The sequence below is a fragment of the Sus scrofa genome, chromosome 10 (assembly GCF_054392235.1).
Source record: "Sus scrofa isolate SSC_HxYL_T2T_F1_AM1 chromosome 10, Sscrofa_HxYL_maternal_Yorkshire_Landrace_v2.0, whole genome shotgun sequence".
Lineage (NCBI taxonomy): Eukaryota > Metazoa > Chordata > Mammalia > Artiodactyla > Suidae > Sus > Sus scrofa.
Window position 1 is genome coordinate 18,896,946 of NC_139392.1, and position 19,535 is coordinate 18,916,480.

Sequence of the window (19,535 nt, forward strand, 5' to 3'; positions counted from 1 at the left end):
AAAAAAAAATTTTAGGGCCACATCTGCAGCATGAATCAGAGCTGCAACTCCTGGCCTACACCCCAGCCATAGCAACACAGGATCCTAACTGCAACTGTGACCTACACCCCAACTCACAGTAACAATCCGCTGATCGAGGCCAGGGATTGAACCCGCATCCTCATGGATACTAGTTGGGTTCTTACCCACTGAGCCATTGTGGGAATTCCATGAAGTATTTTCAAATAAAATAACCTTTAAAGTACTTTTTATGATATTATTTTAATTAGCCCAATTTGCAATCAAATTTAAAGTCTTCCAGCCATAAATTGTCTAGAGACATAGTCTAATACTAAGAACCAGAGCTCATGGCTTTCATTGCACATGTTATTGTTCACTTATGTATATATTTTTATGCTTTTCATACTTGATCCTGATTAGTTTTAAGATTTTCTCTAGAGAGTTTTACTTTTCCATGAAGAAACCCAAACTTTAAAAAGATGGTCTATTTTTTTCTCTCTTGCTTTGTCATATTTTTCTTTCTTTCTTTTTTTTTTTTTTTTTTTTTTTTTTTTTTTTTTTTTTTTTTTTTTTTTGCTTTTTAGGACCTCACCTGAGGCATATGGAAGTTCCCAAGCTAGGGGTCAAATTGGAGCTGCAATTGCCAGCCTAAGCCACAGCCACAGCAAAGCCAGACCCGAGCCACATCTGTGACCTACACCACAGCTCAGGGCAATGCTGGATCCTTAACCCACTGAGTGGGGCCAGGGATCAAACCTGCGTTCTCATGGATACTGGTCGGGTTCGTTACCACTGAGCCACGACGGGATCTCTTTAGATAATTTTTGAAGGTTTTGTTTTTGTATTTTTAATGAAGAAAAATGGACAGTAATAAATTACTCATGCATATAATCCATGTCCTTTATGTGATTTTTACTGTGTTCTTTACAAATCTTAAGTTGTTAACATTTGAAATAGGGTATTTCCCTCAAAGCAAGAATATCAGGTTATGTTGCCCCAGCACTTTATTAAGAGAAACCACTTAGGGTTGGTATTTGGAGTTTTTGCTTTGTGTAGATGGGATTCTGTGTAAAAAGAGCCAGTATCGGAGGCAGACTAATCTGTTGTAAAATCTTACAACAACCTGGGCTAATGATTTAATATGTTCGAGTCTCGTTTTATTCAAAGTGTCAATTAAGATAATCACACATCTCAGGGTTGTGGTAAACATTAGTAAGCTATGTAAAGCACCTCATAAGGTAAACACCAGAAAATAATAGTTGTTATCCCTATGATTTAGAAGTAGTGTACTTTTACCTGGCTGTCTGCTGGAACTTTTTTTTCCCCCTTCTTTTTAGGAAAGAGTTAGCTGAATCGCAGAAAGATTGTGAAGATCTTAAAGAGCGATTAAAGCACAAAGAGTCTCTTCTTGCAGCTAATGTTTCTCACCGTGTTGGTGGTCTTTGTTTGAAGTGTGCTCAGCATGAAGCTGTTCTTTCTCAAACCCACAGTAATGTGCACATACAGACCATTGAAAGACTGACTAAGTAAGTACACTCCTGGATGCAGAGGCTTTGGCAACATGGAAAATCCTGTCTTTAAAGGGGCATTATAGGGAGTTCCCATCGTGGCACAGCAGAAATGAATACGACTAGTATCCATAGGATGCTGGTTCGAACCCTGGCTTCGCTTAAAGGGTTAAGGATCCGGCTTTGCCGTGAGCTGTGCTGTAGGTCGCAGACACAGGTCGGATCCCATGTTGCTGTCACTGTGCTTTAGGCTGGTAGCTGCAGCTCCAATTGGGCCCCTCGCCTGGGAACTTCCATATGCTGCAGGTGTGGCCCTAAAAAGACAAATATAAATAAATAAAGGAGTATTAGAGTTTTTTTTAACCTCATGCTAAATCACATGTGATTAATGTTAAGCTTCAAATGAGATGTGTTTTAAAAGTTTCCTTTATCGGAGTTCCCGTCCTGGCGCAGTGGTTAACGAATCCGACTAGGAACCATGAGGTTGCGGGTTCGGTCCCTGCCCTTGCTCAGTGGGTTAACAATCTGGCGTTGCCGTGAGCTGTGGTGTAGGTTGCAGATGCGGCTCAGATCCCGCGTTGCTATGGCTCTGGCGTAGGCCGGTGGCTACAGCTCCGATTAGACCCCTAGCCTGGGAAACTCCATATGCCGCGGGAGCGGCCCAAGAAATAGCAAAAAGACCAAAAAAAAAAAAAAAAAAAAAGGTTCCTTTATCGTAGCTTTCTTCAAGACAGAATTGGTAGATTCTGGCAACTGTGTGTAACTGTGTCATTTTGGACCAGCAATTTTATCTTTCTTGGTTTTAGTGTCACCTGGAAACAAGGGAGTTGAAGCAGATAAGCTTCATAATTCAGTTCATTTCTATGACCTTGTACTTGCAAACCCAGTGCTATTCATAACAAAACCGAGTTTGAGAGGAATTCTTTCCATTTTGCTCTGTCTTGGATTTTCCTGCTGCAGTATGGGTAAGGTGAATCTTTATCAAGTCTTTACCCGGTGCCTCTTGTGAAGAATATTATGAGCACCCTGGGAGAAGGACCCTCTGTATCTCATTATTAATAGGGGGTTGGGAATTTCTGTCGAGGCTCAGCAGAAATGAACCTGAGTAGTATTCATGAGGACGCAGTTCAATCCCTGGCCTCAGTGAGTTAAGGGTCCGGCGTTGCTGTGAGCTGTGGTATAGGTTGCGACGCGCCTCAGATCCCATGTTGCTATGGTATAGGCCGGCAGCTGCAGCTCCGATGGGACCCCTAGCCTGGGAACTTCCATATGCCATACACGTGGCTCTAAAAAAAAAAAAATAAAAACGTAGTCTCTCTTAATCTTAGTAAAGCATTGGTAAGGTAAATACATCACCCTCATTTTACAACTAAGGAAACCAAGGCTCAGAGAAATTCAAAATTTGCCTGTTTATATTGAAAAAAATGAATGGAATCATATTTCACAAAAGTAAATTCAAGATAGTTTAAAGACCTTGGTATGACTCTAGACTACAAATGTATGAAAAGAAAATATAGAAAAATGTCTTTATGGCCTTGGGCTAATCAAAGTTCTGAGCATAAAGAGGAAAGCCAAGGTATAAAGGGAACAAAAGATACATTGGACTCCAAAAACTTCCTTATGATACATTATTACAAACTAAATTAAAAAATGGGAAATCCTTTACATTTTATATAACAAAAATGTTGGTACAATGTATAAATAATTTGCTTTGAGACAAACTGCTCAGTTGCCAAGTAGATGTATAATATGAATTGGTGAGCAATAAAAGAGGAAGATAGTGTATAAGTAGATATTCATTCTTTTGCTTTAAGTTGATATGTAGTTGACCCACAGTCCTGTTAGTTCCAGGTGTACAACATAATGATTTGATAATTCAATACATTACAAAATGATCACATAAATGTGGTTATATCCGTCACTGTTTAAAATTATTGACTATATTGACAGTATTATTGACTGCATTCTCCATGCTGTACATTTCATCCTTTTGACTCATTTACTTTGTAACTGTAAGGTTGTAGCTCTTGAGCTCACTCACTATGTTACTCCTTCTTCCAAACCTTTCCCTCTGGTAACCATCTGTTTGTTCTTCATGAGTCTGTTTCTTGTTTTATTAACATTTGTTCATTTGTTTTATTTTTCAGATTCCACATAAAAGTGAAATCTCTCTCTGATTTATTTCATTTAGATAACAGTCTCTAAGTCTATCCATGTTGTTGCAGATGGCAAGATTTCATTCCTTTGTATGACTAATGTTTCATTGTTTTTGTGTATGTATATACACACTTACATCATATCCTCTTTATCCATTCATCTATTGATGGCTATGTAGGTTGCTTCCGTATCCTGCCTATTGGAAATAATGCTGCAGTGAATACATCTTTTTGAATTTCTGGTTTTGTATTCTTCTGAAAAATACCCAGAAGTAGAATTGTTGAATGGTATGGCAGTTCTATTTTTAATTTTTTGAGGAACTTATATACTGTTTTACCTACAGGCTTACCCATTTACATTCCCGCCAACAGTGCTCTAGATATGCCTTTTCCACATCCATACCAGCACTTGCTATTTGTTGTCATTTTGATGTGAACCATTCTGACAGGTGTGAGGTGCTATCATATTGTGATTTTGATTTGCATTTCCCTGATGATTAGTGATGCTGGGCATCTTATGTGTCTGTTGGATAGCTGTGTATCTTCTTTGGAAACATGTCTCCGGGTCCCCTCCCCAGTTTTTAATCAGGCTATTTTTTTTTTAATGTATGTTGAGTTTATTGAGTTCTTTGGATATTTACCCCTTATCAGATATATCATTTGGGTATTAACCCCCTAATCAGGTATACCATTTCAAATATCTTCTTCCATTTAGTATGCTGCCTTTTCATTTTGTCAGTAGTGTCCTTCACTGTGTAGAAGTGTTTAACTTTGATGTAGTCACACTCGTTTAAAAACATTTTTTTTGCTTTTGTTTCCATTGTGAGGAGATACATCCAAAAAATATTGCTAAGACCCACACCAAAGAGCATATTGCCTAGGTTTTCTTCTAGGAGTTTTATGGTTTCAGATCTTACATTTCAGTCTTTGATCCATTTTCAGCTTATTTTTGTATATGATACGAAAAAGTAGTTCAGTTCAACTCTTTGCATGTAGCTAGCTGTCCAGGTTTACTAATACCATTTACTGAATAGGCTTTTCCCTATTTTATGTTTTGCATTTTTTTTGCCATAAATTGACCATATAAGTAGCGATTTATTTCTGGGCTCTCTATTCTGCTCCATTGGCCTGTGTGTACATTTTCCATCCCTCCTTCCTTCCCTCCCTCCTTCCTTCCCTCCCTCCTTCCCTCCCTCCCTCCCTTCCTTCCTTCCTTTCTTTTTCTTTTTTTTTTTTTGGCCACCCCACAGCATATGGAGCTCCTGGGCCAGGGATCAGATCTTAGCTGCAGCTGCAACCCAAGCCACAGCCATGGCAATGCTGGATCCTTAACCCACTGAGCCAGGCCAGGGATCAAACCTGCATCCTAGCACTCCCAAGATACCACTCATCCCATTGTGTCACAGCAGGAGCTCCTGTGTGTACATTTTTTTGTGCCAGTATCATATTGTATTTTATTAAAGAAATGTTTTATTTATTTACTTATTTTTTCTTCTGTTTTGGCTGCCCAATGGCGTATGGAGTTCCTGGGGCTGTGTTCCTATGGCACAGTTATTCCCTAAGCTGCAGCTGTGGAAATGCTGGATCCTTAACTACTGCACAGGCCTGGGATCAAACCTGTGTCTCAGAGCTCCCAAGAAAGATGCCACCACCAATCCTTTTGGTGGGAACTCCAGGAATGTTTTGTTTTTATTTCTATTTATTTATTCATTTGGCCATGGAGTATAGCAACTCAATATGGGATCTCAGTTCCCAGACCTGGGATTGAACCAGGGCTACAGTATTGAAAGCACTGAGTCCTAACCACTAGGCTACCAGGGAACTCCCCATGTTGTTTTGATTACTGTAGCTTTGTAGTATAGTTTAAAATCAGGGAGTGTGATATCTTTAGCCATGCTCCTCTTTCTCAATATTGTTTTGGCTATTTAGGGTCTTCTGTATTTCCATACACATTTTGGAATTACTTTCCTGGTTCTGTGAAAAATACCATTGGTGTTTTTATAGGGATTGCATTGAATTCTGTAGAATCTTGGGTATTATGGACATTTTAACAGTATTAATTCTTCCAGTCCATGACCATGGGCTATGTTTACATTTGTTTCTGTCTTCTTCAATTTGTTTCATTAATGTTTCTTATAGTTTTCCAATTACATGTCTTTTACCTCCTTATGTGGATTTATTTCTGGGTATTTTATTCCTTTTGATGCAATGAGAAATTGTATTGTTTTCTTAATTTCTCTTTCTGATAGTTCATTAGTATATAGAAATATAGCAGACCTCTGTATGTTAATTTTATATCCTATAACTTTATTAAATTCATTGATGGCTAGTGGTTTTTTGGTGACATCTTGAGGATTTTCTGTGTGTAGTATCATGTCATCTGCAAACAGTGACAGTTTTACTTCTTCCTTTCCAATGTGGATTTCTTTTCTTTTTCTGATGGCTATAACTAGAACTTCTAATACTATGCTTAATAAAAGTGCTGATAGTGGGAATCCTTGTCTTATTCTTAGAGGAAATGCTTTCTGCTTTTCACCATTGAGTATGATGCCAGCTGTGGGCTTATCATATATTGCCCTTATTATATTGAGGTTTGTTCCCTCTAATCATATTTTCTGGAGGAGGTGTTATAAGTGAATGTTGAATTGTGTCAAAATTTTTCTGGAGTTCTCTTGTAGTGTAGTGGTTAAGGATCCAGCACTGTCACTGTAGTGGCCTGGGTCACTGCTGTGGCATGGATTTGATCTTTGGGCTTGGAACTTAACCGTGCCACAGGCACAGCCAGAAAACAAAGCTTTTTCTTTTTCTGTATCTATTGGATCATCATATAGTTTTTATTCTTCAACTTGTTAATATGGTGTATCACATTGATTAATTTGTAGATATTTAAAAATCCTTACATCTTGGGATATATCCAATTTGATCATGGTGTGTAATCTTTTTAATGTATTGTCAGATTTGGTTTGCTAGTGTTTCCTTGAGGATTTTTGCATCTAGGTTCATCAGTGATATTGGTCTATAATTTTATTTTTTTGTAATGTCTTTGGTTTTGATATCAGGGTGATGCTAGCCTCATAAAATGGGTTTGGAAGAGTTCCTTCCTCTATAGTCTTTTGGAATAATTTGAGAAGGATAGGTATTAACTCTTCTCTAAATGTTTGGTAGAATTCACCTGTGAAGCCATCTGGCTCTTGACTCTTGTTTGTTGAGGTTTTTTTTTTTTTTAATTATTGATTCAATTTCATTTCTAGTAATTGTTCTGTTCATATTTTCTATTTCTTCCTGGGTCAGTCTTGAGAGATTGTGTATTTCTGGGAATTTTTCCATTTCTCCTATGTTGTCCATTTTATTGGTATAATATTATTCATAGTAATCTTTTATGATCCTTTGAGTTTCTGTGGTGTCAGTTATAACTTCTCCTTTTTCATTTCTGATTTTTTTGATTTGAGTCCTCTCTCTTTTCTTGATGAGTCTGGCTAAGGTTTACCAATTTTGTTTATCTTTTTAAAGAACCAGTTTTTGGTTTCATTGATCTTTTCTATTGTTGTTTTAGTCTCTATTTCATTTATTTCTACTCTGATCTTTATGATTTCATTCCTTCTACTAATTCAGGCATTGTTTGTTCTTTTTCTGCTACATTTAGGTGTAAGGTTAGGTTGTTTTGAGATTTTTCTTGTTTCCTGAAGTAAACTTGTATTGTTATAAACTTCTCTCTTAGAATTGTTTTTACTGCATGCCATAGATTTTGGATCATTGTGTTTTCCTTCTCATTTGTCTACAGGTACTTTTTTATTTCTTCTTCGATTTCTTCAGTGGCCCATTGGTTGTTTTTAGCATACTGTTTAGCCGCCATGTGTTTGTGTTTTTTATAGTTTCTTTTTTTTTTTTTTTTTCTTGTAGGTGCTTTCCAGTCTTATAGACTAGAAAAAGTGGTTGGAAAAGATGCTTGATATGATTTCAGTTTTCTTAAATTTACCAACTTTGTTTCATGGCCTAGTATTGGATCTGTCCTGGAGAATGTTTCATGTGTGCTTGAAATGAATGTGTAGTCCGCTGTTTTTGGATGAAATGTTCTATATTAAGTTATTTGGTCTAATGTGTCATTTAAGGCCGGTGCTTTCTTACTGATTTTTCTGTTTGGATGATCTGTCCATTGGTGTGAGTGGGATGTTAATGGCCCAAGTATTATTGTGTTACTGTCAATGTCTCCCTTTGTATTTGCTAATTTTAGGTGCTCCTGTGTTGAGTGCATATATAGTTATAATTATTTATATATATCTTCTTTGATTATTGTATAATGTCCTGTTTTGTCTCTTATTGCACTTTTTCTTTTAACGTCTACTTTGTCTAATAAAAGTATTGCAGCTCCAGGTTTGTTTTGATTTCCATTTGCATGCAATACCTTTTTCCATCCCCTCACTTTCAGTCTGTGTGTATCTTTAGATATGAAGTGAGTCTCTTGTGGGCAGCCCATATGCGGGTCTTGTTTTTGTATCCATTCAGCCACTCTTTGTCTTTACATAGGAGCATTTGGTGCATTTACCTTTAAAGTAATTAATGATAGGTCTGCACTCATTGCTCTTTTGTTCATTGTTTTAGGGTTGTTCTTGAAGTTCAGTTTTGTTCCTTCTTCTTTTCAATTTTGGCTTTTATGACTATTTTTAGTTTTTTGTTTGTATTTCTTTATCTTTTGTGTATGTATATAAATCTATTATATATTTTTGGTGTGTGGTTACCATGACTTATGTATGTTGTATATGTATTTTGTACATATATGATTATTTTAAGTTGTGGCCTTTTCTACTTAGAGAAGTCCTATTAAAATTTCTTGTAAAGCAGCTATTGTGGTACTAAATGCTTTTAGCTTTTGATTGTCTGTAAAAATTTTGATTTGTCCATCAAATCTAAATGATAGACATGCTGGATAGAATATTCTTGGTTGGAGGTTTTTCTCTTTCATCACTTTAAGTTTATCAATACCTTATGGCTTGCAGAGTTTCTGATGAAAAATCAGCTCTATCCCTTGTAAGTAATTGTTATTTTTCCCTTGGCACTCCAGATAGTCTCTTTATCTTTAATTTCATTATTTTAATTACAAAACATCTTGGTGTGGTCCCTTTTGGGTTGACCCCGTTTCGGACTCTATATTTCCTGGACCTGGCTGCCTGTTTCCTTTCCCAGGTTAGGGAATTTTTCAGCTGTTATGTCTGCAAATATGTTCTCTGCCCCTTCCTCTTACCCTTCTCCTTTAGAACTCCTGTAATGTGAATGTTAGTACATCTAATCTTGTCTCAGCAGTCTCTTCGTCTATCCTCATTAAATTCTTTTTTTCTTTTTTACTGTTCATCTTGGGTGATTTACACTATTCTGTCTTCCAGTTTGCTGATCATTCCTATGTATTATCTAACCTACTGTTGTTTCCTTCTAGTGTATTTTCAAATTTCAGGTATCTATTCTTCAGCTCTGTTTGGTTCTCTTTGTATTTTCTAACTTTTTGTTAAATGTCTTTCTGGGTTCATCCAATTTTCTCACAAATTCATTGTGCATCTTTATGATCATTACCTTGAACTCTTTATTGGAGACCGCTTATCTCCTCTGCTTTACATAGTTCTTCTGAAGTTTTACCTTATTTGAAAAGTTACTCATTCTGTAATTATCCAGAGAAATACCATTTTCAAAATGCCAGCTATCAAATTGGTGAAAATTAAAGAAGACTCATGGTCTCAAGAATTGGTGAACCTAACAAAACAAAACAAAAAAGAATTGGTGAGCCTATGAATAAGTGTATATTTTCATACCTTGCTGGTGGAACTATAAATTGACACTAGGTTGGGGGCTAATTTATCATTCTTAATTCATATTTAAATTATGTGTTAAATATTTCAAAATCTACCCTAGAGGATGTGTGTGTGTGTACATAATGAGGCATTTGTAGGAAATTCTTTTTGCAGCATTACTTGTAATGGTGTTGTGATATTGTGATATAATAAGAAATACATATTTTGGTGTGCATCTCCAGTTCCTGTCATAGGGGTGTTATAACCCCTGTATTTCCACAAGTGGTAAAAAATCAATAGGTGCATATTTTGTTATAAAACTTGGGTTTTGTCCCTTGTTTCTGAAATAGCTGTTCCAGTCACTCCTGGGTTTATGTTAATTAGATGACTTTTGGAAATCCACTAAAGATGGGGGTTCTGGCTGCCACAGAAATCATCCATTTGATTAGAAAACTGGTATTTTCAGCTTCTACTCTCCATCCTTTAGGGAGAGGAGGGGCTGGAGATTAAGGGTAGTCAACAATGGCGAATGATTTTATCAATCATGCCTGTGAAACCGCCATTAAAAACCCTAAACGGTGGAGTTTAGCGAGTTTCTGGGTGGTTCAACACACTGAGGTGCTGGAGGGTGGCACTCCTAGACAGGGCATGGAAGCTCCACACCCCTCCCCATACCTTGCCCTAGACATTTTTTCCTGTTTATCTGTTCGTGAATTGTATCTTTTATAATAAATGGACAGTAGTAAGGAAAGAACTTTCCTCACTGTCTGTGAGCTATTCTAATAAATGTTTAATCCTGGAAGGGGTCGTGGGAAGCCAAGGTTTATGGCCAGTTATCAGAGATGCAGGAGACAACCTGGGACTTGAAATTGGCACCTAAAGTGGAGGGCAGTCTTAGGGGACTGAGTCTTAACCTGTGGGATCTGTGCCAACTCCAGGCAGTTATTGTCAGAATTGAGTTAGTATCCACCAAGAATTAGACAGTTACCATGTGTGCAAAACCTACACAGTTGCTACCAGAAGTGTTATAAGTATAGAAACTGAGTGTAGAAAAAACAAGACATTTTCCTTTTACTTATGAACAACCTAACTATCTTCAAAGAAAAATATCTAAAATATAGTTTAGATAATCTATGAAATTTTATGCATAATCAAAAAAAAGAACGAAGTAGATTTATATGTATCATTGTGGGACTAAGCTCCAAAACATGTTGCTGATGGAAAAAATAAAAGATGAAAAAGGCATACTTCATATGAAATTATTTGTATTCTTTTCAAGGGCCATTTGCAACCTTACTATATATTTTCTCTGGGTTCATACTTGTGCATAGAAAAGGGTGTGAAAGAATAAGAACACAGTATTTAACAGTGATTACCACAGGAGAGGTAGAAGAAAGCACTGCAATCAAAAGTATGTGTCAAATAGGTCTCTAACCACATTGGCAATGAATTTATTATAAGGAGAACATAATGAAAAATTAACTTCAAAACAAAAAAAAATATTCAGAGTCATGCAGCTAAAAAGAATAGTCTAAGATAAAACTAAGTCTAACAAAACCAATCAACAAATAAAAAAACAGGTTTTTTCCCCCCTACTGTATTGCATGTTCTAGGTCATGAGAAAAATATTGTAAAAGGAAGCTACAGTGTTTACATTGATTCTAAGTCTGTCAGTCATTTAGAAATTAGATTCTTGCTCAGTTATATATTCCTTTGTCTCTATTCTAAATTTCAGCTCTTTGCCTCTAAATGTCAGCCTTCTTAGTTCAGTTTTCTGCTTTGTCAGCATGTCATTGGCTCATGTTCTACTTTAATAACAGTATACAGTGGAAGGTTTCTGCTTTTATTGTCAATGAAAATCGTTGTCTATATGATTCCCCATTGCCTTGGCTGGTTCAATTTCTTTTAGCTTACTCATGCAGGATGCTGGATATTGAGTATTATCTTGACTCTGAAGAGTGACCAAAACTTTTTAAGTTTGGATTTCTAGTTTTAAGCACAATTAGAAGCCTGAACCCTCAATGAACTTTATCATAGTATTTCCTGAATGACTCTAATGTGGAATTTTAAAAAGTTATATCCCAAATGTGATAAATCAAAAGAATTTCCTGGTCTCTGTTCAAAATGTTGTATTGTGGGAGTTCCTCTTGTGGCTCAGCAGGTTACGAAACCAACTAATATCTATGAGGTTATGGGTTTGATCCCTGGCCTCACTCAGTGAGTTAAGGATCCTGTGTTGCTGTGAGCTGTGGTGTAGGTCATAGACCCAGCTCGGATCCTATGTTACTGTGGCTGTGGTGTGGGCCGGCAGCTGAGCTGCAATTCAACCCCTAGCCTGGGAACTTCCTATGCTGCTGGTGTAGCCCTGAAAAGAAAAAAAAAGTGTTGTATCATCACACCAGTTTTAAGCTATTTTGTTGATCTTTTAGCTTACTAATGACACAAGAGTGACTTGGGCTTTTGAAAAGGAGGGAATCAGGCACAATTTGGAGACCAGACTGCCTGTGTGTTAGCGGTATTGTGTTAGGATCCTTGAGACTTTTTGAAGAGAACACTTAACAACTATTGAGTATGTTGAATATATATTAAAAGTTGATTTTAATTCCTTATGGTATTTTTTTTATTTCTGCCCTTCACTCAGGCCTCATTATGTCATGAAGTGGGTAAGAACAACAGTAACCTCTCTTTCTTTCTTAATGGTCAAAATACCTTTGAATGGGAATCAGGATGGAACTAGTTTATGTTAAATTCCTGTCTGTAGCCCACAGTGCCTTGGAGGGACCTGGCTGTACTTTTCAGAAAGGAGAGATGATTACGGCTCCACTGTCCTGGGACTTCAGTCCAACTTGCTTGGGTTTTTTTGTCTTTTTCTTTCTTTCTTTTTTTTTTTTTTTTTTTTTTTTTAAATGTCTTTTTCTATGGCCGCACCCACAGCATATGGAGGTTCCCAGGCTAAGGGTCTAATTGGAGCTGTAGTCGCTAGCCTACACCACAGCCACAGTAACGCAGGATCCAAGCCATGTCTGTGACCTACACCACAGTTCACGGTAACGCCAGATCCTTAACCCACTGAGCAAGGTCTGGGATTCAACCCGTGTCTTCATGGATACTAGTCGAGTCCGTTACCACTGAGCCACGATGGGAACTCCTAGTCCAACTTGGGACTTGGGGGTGGGTGATTGGCAGTTTTCTGTATGGCTGGCGTTGGAAGATTATGGTAGGAAATTCCCAAAAATGAGGAACAAAAAAAATGTCGTAGTCAGCCTTTTAGAATTTCTTTTTTAAAACAGTAATAATACTTACTGATGATTCTTAAACATAAAACTGCTAACAACTGTGGAATAACTTAGGAATTAAAGGTATTTCTTAGGTACTCTGTATTTCAAGGTGAAGCTCATGCATATATCAGACGAACTCTCTTTTTTCCTTATTGTAAACATTTGGGCACAATTATTCAGGGACTTTCTCAGTCCTTTCTTCTCTGATTGTTGCACCAAGTTCCTTAAAATACTACATTGAATACTGGCACCCGTACTTCTTAGCTCATCTTCTGCCTCAGCTGCTCCTTCATCTGGATCATGATTGTTACAGGACTCATGTTGAACCGTTTGCCTTGTTTGAGAACTTGCTTGATCTCATTCATCAAAACACCTCCACGGGTTTTTTAAGCACTTAAAGAACTCTTGCCATGGAAGAGGGTAATTTGGAGAACTGCTCCATCACTCTCGCATTGAAGTATCCTGTGAACTTGCACAACTTCCCACTGTGAGGGGCTTCCTCAGGCCTGGCTCTGGGGTGGCCCTGTGGACTGGCAGCTCTAGAGCACGACTGTGACTGGCTGGCTAGTTACCCTGGGTGGCCAGAATTGACTGTTTCTGGAGGACAGATAATGAGTAGTAGCATGGGGCTGAAAAATGAGGGCAAAATCTAGAAGGTGACATCCAGAAGTGGGACAGAAAACAAGGCCTCGTGTTGAGGACAAGGCTGACACGCCCAGAGCTGTTTTTCAAGTGTTTGCTGTTTGGTATATGGGCTGGTTGAGTTGAAACAACAAAACAAAAAAATGCAGCAACTGACTGGATGACCCTAAATGGCCGAAATTGCTACCTGCCTCTGTAAGTATATGTAATTTAGGCATCTCTCCTGAACTTCCCAGTTGGTCTGAGGGGCACCTTGAAGCCTATAGTATATTTCTTTCACTATCGGTGTGTGTCAGTCCAGTGGCGGCACAGGTATTTAGTGTCATCAATTTTGTGGTGTTACTGTTGAATCATGACCTTAACAAAACATCAGTATTTGTGGATTTATCTTTGATGAATTTCTGTGATTCAGTAGTCTGAAGTTGGTGAGTGGATATTCTAAAACTTTCTTCAGAGCAATTAAACTATTCTCCAACTTTAAATAGTCTAGTGACTTTAAATTTAGCTCATAAAATATTAAAACTGAGAAAGAGTTTTGCTTCACCTCTTTGCTGCTCTCCTGTAGCAGAGTCGTTATTTGTTAATTTATTCTTTTGTCATTTATTTCATTGAGTATCTTCTGTGTGGCAGACTGCTCTTAGCAAGAGGATATGCTGAAAACGATTAAATGTGTTAAATTTAAGTCTCCTGTAAGAAGCACATTTGTTAGATTTTGATCCTATTGTGGTCTGTTAACATAAACGCTGAGCTTTTTTGTTCTTTTTATTTGGAATTTCGGCTTTGATGATGGCATGGTATTAGGAACAGATCATTGATAGTGACTTTGGTTTTTTTTTGGTGGATCTTAGAACTTTAAGAAAGGTGACTATGTGAAGCCTATGTTGACTTGTTACCCTTAAAGAGTGAATTTTTTTTTCCTACCAGAATGATAGTTTCTACTTGGAGTGCATATTCTCAGTGAAGCTAGTTGTCTTTTATGTTAGAGCTTTTTGTGAAATGCAAACAAATATGAGTTCAGAATTGCTTGTGTTTACTTATTTGTTACTTAACCATAGAATAATTTAATCTTGCCTTGATTCTTCCACTTTTTCACATAATTGTTTTGTCTGATTATACTTTATCAAAATAATTAACTCCTTTCCTTTGAACAGAAAAAATACTTTTCTCAATTGAAAACAAATCAAGAAATTCCAAAATGAAGATCACCATGCCCCCATGAATTTTATGATACTTGCAGCAATTCTTTTTTTTAACAAAAGGAGCTTTTGTGAAACTAATAATTGTAACCTTGTTCAGTATTACATATTTCTTAAAAATATGGCTGCTTTCCAAATACCACGAATAGTTTAGGTTATTTTATCTTTAAGAGATTTTTCAGTTGAGTCACTGGTTAATTTTGAAAGTAATTAAAATTCAGCAATTATACTCTTTTAAGTTGGAACTCCTTAAAGTTTGCTCATTTTTTTAATAGTTTACACAATTGGCTCTTTGCCGATAGTTCAGAACTTGGCAATGAAAAAAAAAAAAAAACTGCAGCAGTTACTTCAAGTGAATTTGAAACCACAGTTCAGGGCTTGAGCTGTTAACAAATCATGGAATAGCAAAAATAACAGTGCAACTTACTTTTTTTTTTTTTTTTTTTTTTGCTTTGTGTGTATAGAAAGTTTCCCACCCTCACTTTTTTGGCTTCTACTGGTCATTTTTATCCAGTGGATAAGTTCCAAATATCCTGGAATCTTTTATATGGGATTTATTTAACCCATGAGATTGGATCCTTGCTGTTTTACATGCCAGAGTATTTTGGCATTCAGTTCATTTCTGTCCCCAAGAAATAGCTTAGCTTAGGGTACTTCTGAGAACTGCTAAGGAGGAGGTGGAGCTAGGCAATGAGCAAAACCCAGTGGGGTAAGATTTTGTAAAACTTTCTGCAACCGATTTTGCATTATATGTGTAACTCGGGCCTTTGAGGGATTCAACAGAACTCCCCATTGAAAGAAGAAACATGTTTATAAGTAAGTGGAAGGTTTTCATCGGTAGAGAAGCATGAAAAAGAAGATTGTGAAGCTGGATAGAAAGGAAAGGACCTGTGTTTGTTCCAGGGGGAGTCAGCAGTGACAACAAAACCTCAGTAGTCCCTTCTCAGCATGGCAGCTTCTCCTTCCATGTACAACCCCCACCTTCCCTGCTTTGTTACTTTTGGCTCCTTTTCACCCCCATCCATTTAATTTTGAAACTAACTTCCTCTTTTCTGGGCTTTCCTCTGCAGCCCTGAGTGTGCCAGTCCTCTTCACAATAGGGTATTGTCCCACGCGGATGCCGTCTTGCCATGAATGCGCCTGGCCTCTCTGGCTGCTCTGCCTGCCCCTTGCCCAGTGAGCACAGAGGGTCTTTCTCCGGGGTGTGTTTGACTCTGGGCTGAACCGGCCTGTCCTGGCTCTTCTTATAATTCACATTAATGCTTTTTTCTTCCTGAAAGAAAGTGAGTGAATGCGCGCTCGTTTGATCATTTCTTGGTTTCCATGTTCTTTTTTTGTGCTGACAGAGAACGAGATGACTTGATGTCTGCACTAGTTTCTGTAAGGAGCAGCTTGACGGACGTGCAGCAAAGAGAAGCGAGTGCTTTTGAGCAGGTGAAACAAGCTGTGCAAATGACCGAGGAAGCCAATTTTGAAAAAACCAAGGCAAGTCTAATAAGATTAACATAAAGGCCTACCATAATTGCATTTTTTTTTCTTTTCCGCATATTGGTTTGGTTACTCTTCCATAACTAAACTCTCTTTTCCAAGCACACAAAGTGAATACCAATTTGTTAAATGTTGACTTTCTAAATTAAAGTTGCTATCGGAGAATTCGTATTCCCCTGCAAATTCTCTTGCTGTGTCACTATTGAAAGAATATAGTACAATGTGACTTTGAGAGACTTGTATGCTTAACCTTTTTATTTCCCAATAATTTTTAATGCTAAGTGAAACTGTTAACACCCATGCTTACACATTTGTATATGTTCATGTGTGACTAAAGACAGATGTTTTTCCTCTGTACCTGGGAAGTTTTGAGAGCATCCAAGATGCCATGATAATAATATGTGTGTATTTAATAGCATCTTTAGCTGTGAGGCTGGATCCGTTGTGTGCTTAGTCAAACAGATTTAATGATGATGGTAGTAATAGTTACATAGGGATCAAGCAGTGTTCTAAGCACTTTGAATAATAGGAGGTTGTTGTTGATTCATTGCAGTGTTGAGGGGCCACGCCTTAAACCATTCAAGTTGGTGTGTATTTATCTTGTAGCCACACCTCAAGTACTTAGTAGCCACAGGTACCTCGTGATTACTGTATCAGCCATCGCAGACAGAGAACATTTCCATCATCACAAAAGGAAGTTCTGTTGTAGAGCATTGGCCTAAGTCATGTAGTAGCATCACTGTGTTATTGCACTAGAAGAGTAATCAATCTTTTTCAATAGTTAGTTTTTTACTTTTTGAAGTTTTTAGATATTTTATTGAAGTAGTCGATTTGCGTACAATGCTATGTTAATTTCTGCTGTACAGCAGCAGAGTGACTCAGTTATACACACACATATTCTTTTTCACGTTCTTTCCCATTATGGTTAATGACAGGATATTAAATATCGTTCCCTGTGCTGTACGGTAGGACCTTGTTGTTTATCCATCCTATATAAAATAGTTTGCCTCCGCTAACCCCAGACTCCCAGCCTGTCCCTCCCTAGCCCCACCTTGTCAACCACAAGTCTGTTCTCTATGTCTTTGAGTCTGTTTTTGTTTTATAGATATGTTGATTGGTGTCGTATTTCAGACTTCACATATAAGAGATATCATATGCTATTTGTCTTTCTAACTTCACTTAGTATGACAATCTCTAGGTCCATCTATATTGCTACTGATGGCAGTATTTCATTCTTTTTAATGGCCACATAATATTCCATTGGGTATCTGTGTGTGCGTGTGTAGGGTATGTATTTATATACACCACATCTTTATCTATTCACCTGTCAATGGGCATTCAGGTTGTTTCCACGTTTTTGCCATTGTGAATAGTGCTGTATGAACATTAGGGCGCATGTGTCTTTTCAAATTACAGCTTTGTTTGAGTATATAGGAGTGGGGTTGCTGGATCATATGGCAACTCTATTTTTGGTTTTTTTGAGGAACCTCCATACTGTTTTCCAATGTGGCTGCACCAATTTACAATCCCACCAACAGTGTAAGAGGGTTCTCTTTTCTCCACACCTTCTTCAGAATTTATTGTTTATAGACTTCTTAATGACGGCCTTTCTGATTGATCTGAGGTAGTACCTTACTTTAGTTTTGATTTCATTTCTCTAGAGATAATGAGCATCTTTTCATGAGCCTTTTGGCCAACTGTATTTCTTTGGAGAAATGTCTATTTTAGATCTTCTGCCCATTTTTCGATTGGATTGCTTGTCTTTTTGTTCTTGAGTTGTATAAGCTAATGTATATTTTGGAAATTAAGCCCGTGTCAGTTGCATCATTTGCAAGTATTTTCTCCCATTCCATAGGTTGTGTTTTCGTTTTGTTTATGGTTTCCTTTGCTGTGCAAAAGCTTATAAGTTTGGGAGTTCCTGTCATGGCGCAGTGGTTAACGAATCCGACGAGGAACCATGAGGTTGCAGGTTTGATCCCTGGCCTTGCTCAGTGGGTTAACGATCCGGCGTTGCCGTGAGCTGTGGTATAGGTCGCAGACGCAGCTTGGATCCCGTGTTGCTGTGGCTCTGGCATAGGCCAGCGGCTACAGCTCCGATTTGACCCCTAGCCTGGGAACCTCCATATGCCGCGGGAGCGGCCTAAGAAATGGCAAAAAAAAAAAAAAAAAAAAGTGTATAAGTTTGAGTAGGTCTCATTTGTTTATTTTTGCTTTCCTTTGTATTGCCTTGGGAGACTGACCTCCTCTGCCTTCTGAAACTTCTGTCATTCTGACCAAATGTCTAACCTACTTTACTTCCTCAAACACTCTTATTTTGTCATTTGTATTGAAGTGTAGCTGCCCTTTGATGATATCATGACCCTCAAAACCTCCAGCGAAGCCCTTTGCCATCATTTCATCTCGCCTGGCTGTGTTGGAGGGCTCGGCACACCCTCCACTCCTTCCTGCCATTCATGGGCCTTTGCTTTGGTACCTACGTCTAATTCCGCTTCAAAATCAGGTTACCATGTCTCTTTGAAATCATTTTTCTCTTCTCTCCCTAATTTTAATCAGTATAAACTCTCAATCTAGAAGACTATTTGACACTTTTTTAAAAGAAAATCATCTGTTTCATTACTTCAGTTTATAACGTTGTAATATCTTTTATACACTCAGCATGTCTTAAACTACAAACATTGATTCTCACAGTTCTGGAAGTCCAAGATCAAGGCTCTGGTAGATTTGGAGTTTTTCTGGTTCACAAGCAGCTGTCTTCTCGCTGTGCGTTCACATGGCGGAGGCCGCGCGGGAGCTCTCTGGAGTCTCTTTTAGAAGAGCGCTTGTCCCATTCATGAGGGATCTACTCTCATGACCTAATCCCCTCCCCTAGGGCCCACTATTTATTTGCATCACTGGGGGTTAGGTTTCAACATCTGAATTTTGGAGAGGCACAGACATTCAGTCCTTAGCACCCTCTGCTTCATCTCTTTTCATCGGCCTGAAAGGTTTCACCGTCCGTGGGGTTAACCTCTGCAACACCTTGGTCCCGCCACACTTGGCCTTCCTGACCTCTGACCTGTCCCTCCCGCCGGAACTGACGCGTCCACGAGATCTCAAGCTCTAACACCAAGCCTTTTCTCTTCCTCCCTGTCCCAGTTAAATCTAGTCCGTGTCCTCATAACTGCCTCTAGTGCTTCAGCCTCCTCTCACATCTTACTGTACCTTTGTCTCCAGGCTGCTCCTCTTCCTTTTCCATTTAGATGTGAATTTTACAGCCTCATGCTAAACTCATTGTATTCATTCCATCAAAACAACCAACTGACAAGAGCTTCTTCAACACCTTTGCATCCCTCAAATGTGTCTCCTCATTTTTTTTTTCTTTTTTTCTTTTTTTGGCCATACCTGCAGCATGTAGAAGTTCCTGGGCCAGGGGTTGAACCCATGCTACAAGCTGGATTCTGTGACAATCCAGTGACCCAAGCTATAGCAGTGACAATACCCTATCCTTAAC

At 38.1% G+C, this 19,535-nt stretch overlaps 1 protein-coding gene across 21 annotated transcripts in view; it reads left to right on the forward strand.

The window, feature by feature from the left end:
• Positions 1-19,535, forward strand: part of SDCCAG8 (SHH signaling and ciliogenesis regulator SDCCAG8) — a 247,588-nt gene that overhangs the window by 46,798 nt on the left and 181,255 nt on the right. For 15 of the 21 annotated variants that reach the window (XR_014817478.1, XR_014817477.1, XM_021064178.2 and 12 more), the window contains 2 exons: positions 1,338-1,526; positions 15,904-16,042. Coding sequence is in view for 19 of the 21 variants with exons in the window: in XM_021064178.2 (XP_020919837.2) it covers positions 1,338-1,526; positions 15,904-16,042 (328 nt within the window). In the remaining 2 variants the exon portion in view is untranslated. Of the gene's footprint in view, positions 1-1,337; positions 1,527-2,338; positions 2,474-13,302; positions 13,557-15,215; positions 15,374-15,601; positions 15,760-15,903; positions 16,043-19,535 lie in introns of those variants that run through there. The other 6 variants (XM_084979278.1, XM_021064185.2, XM_084979274.1 and 3 more) reach the window with 6 other exon arrangements.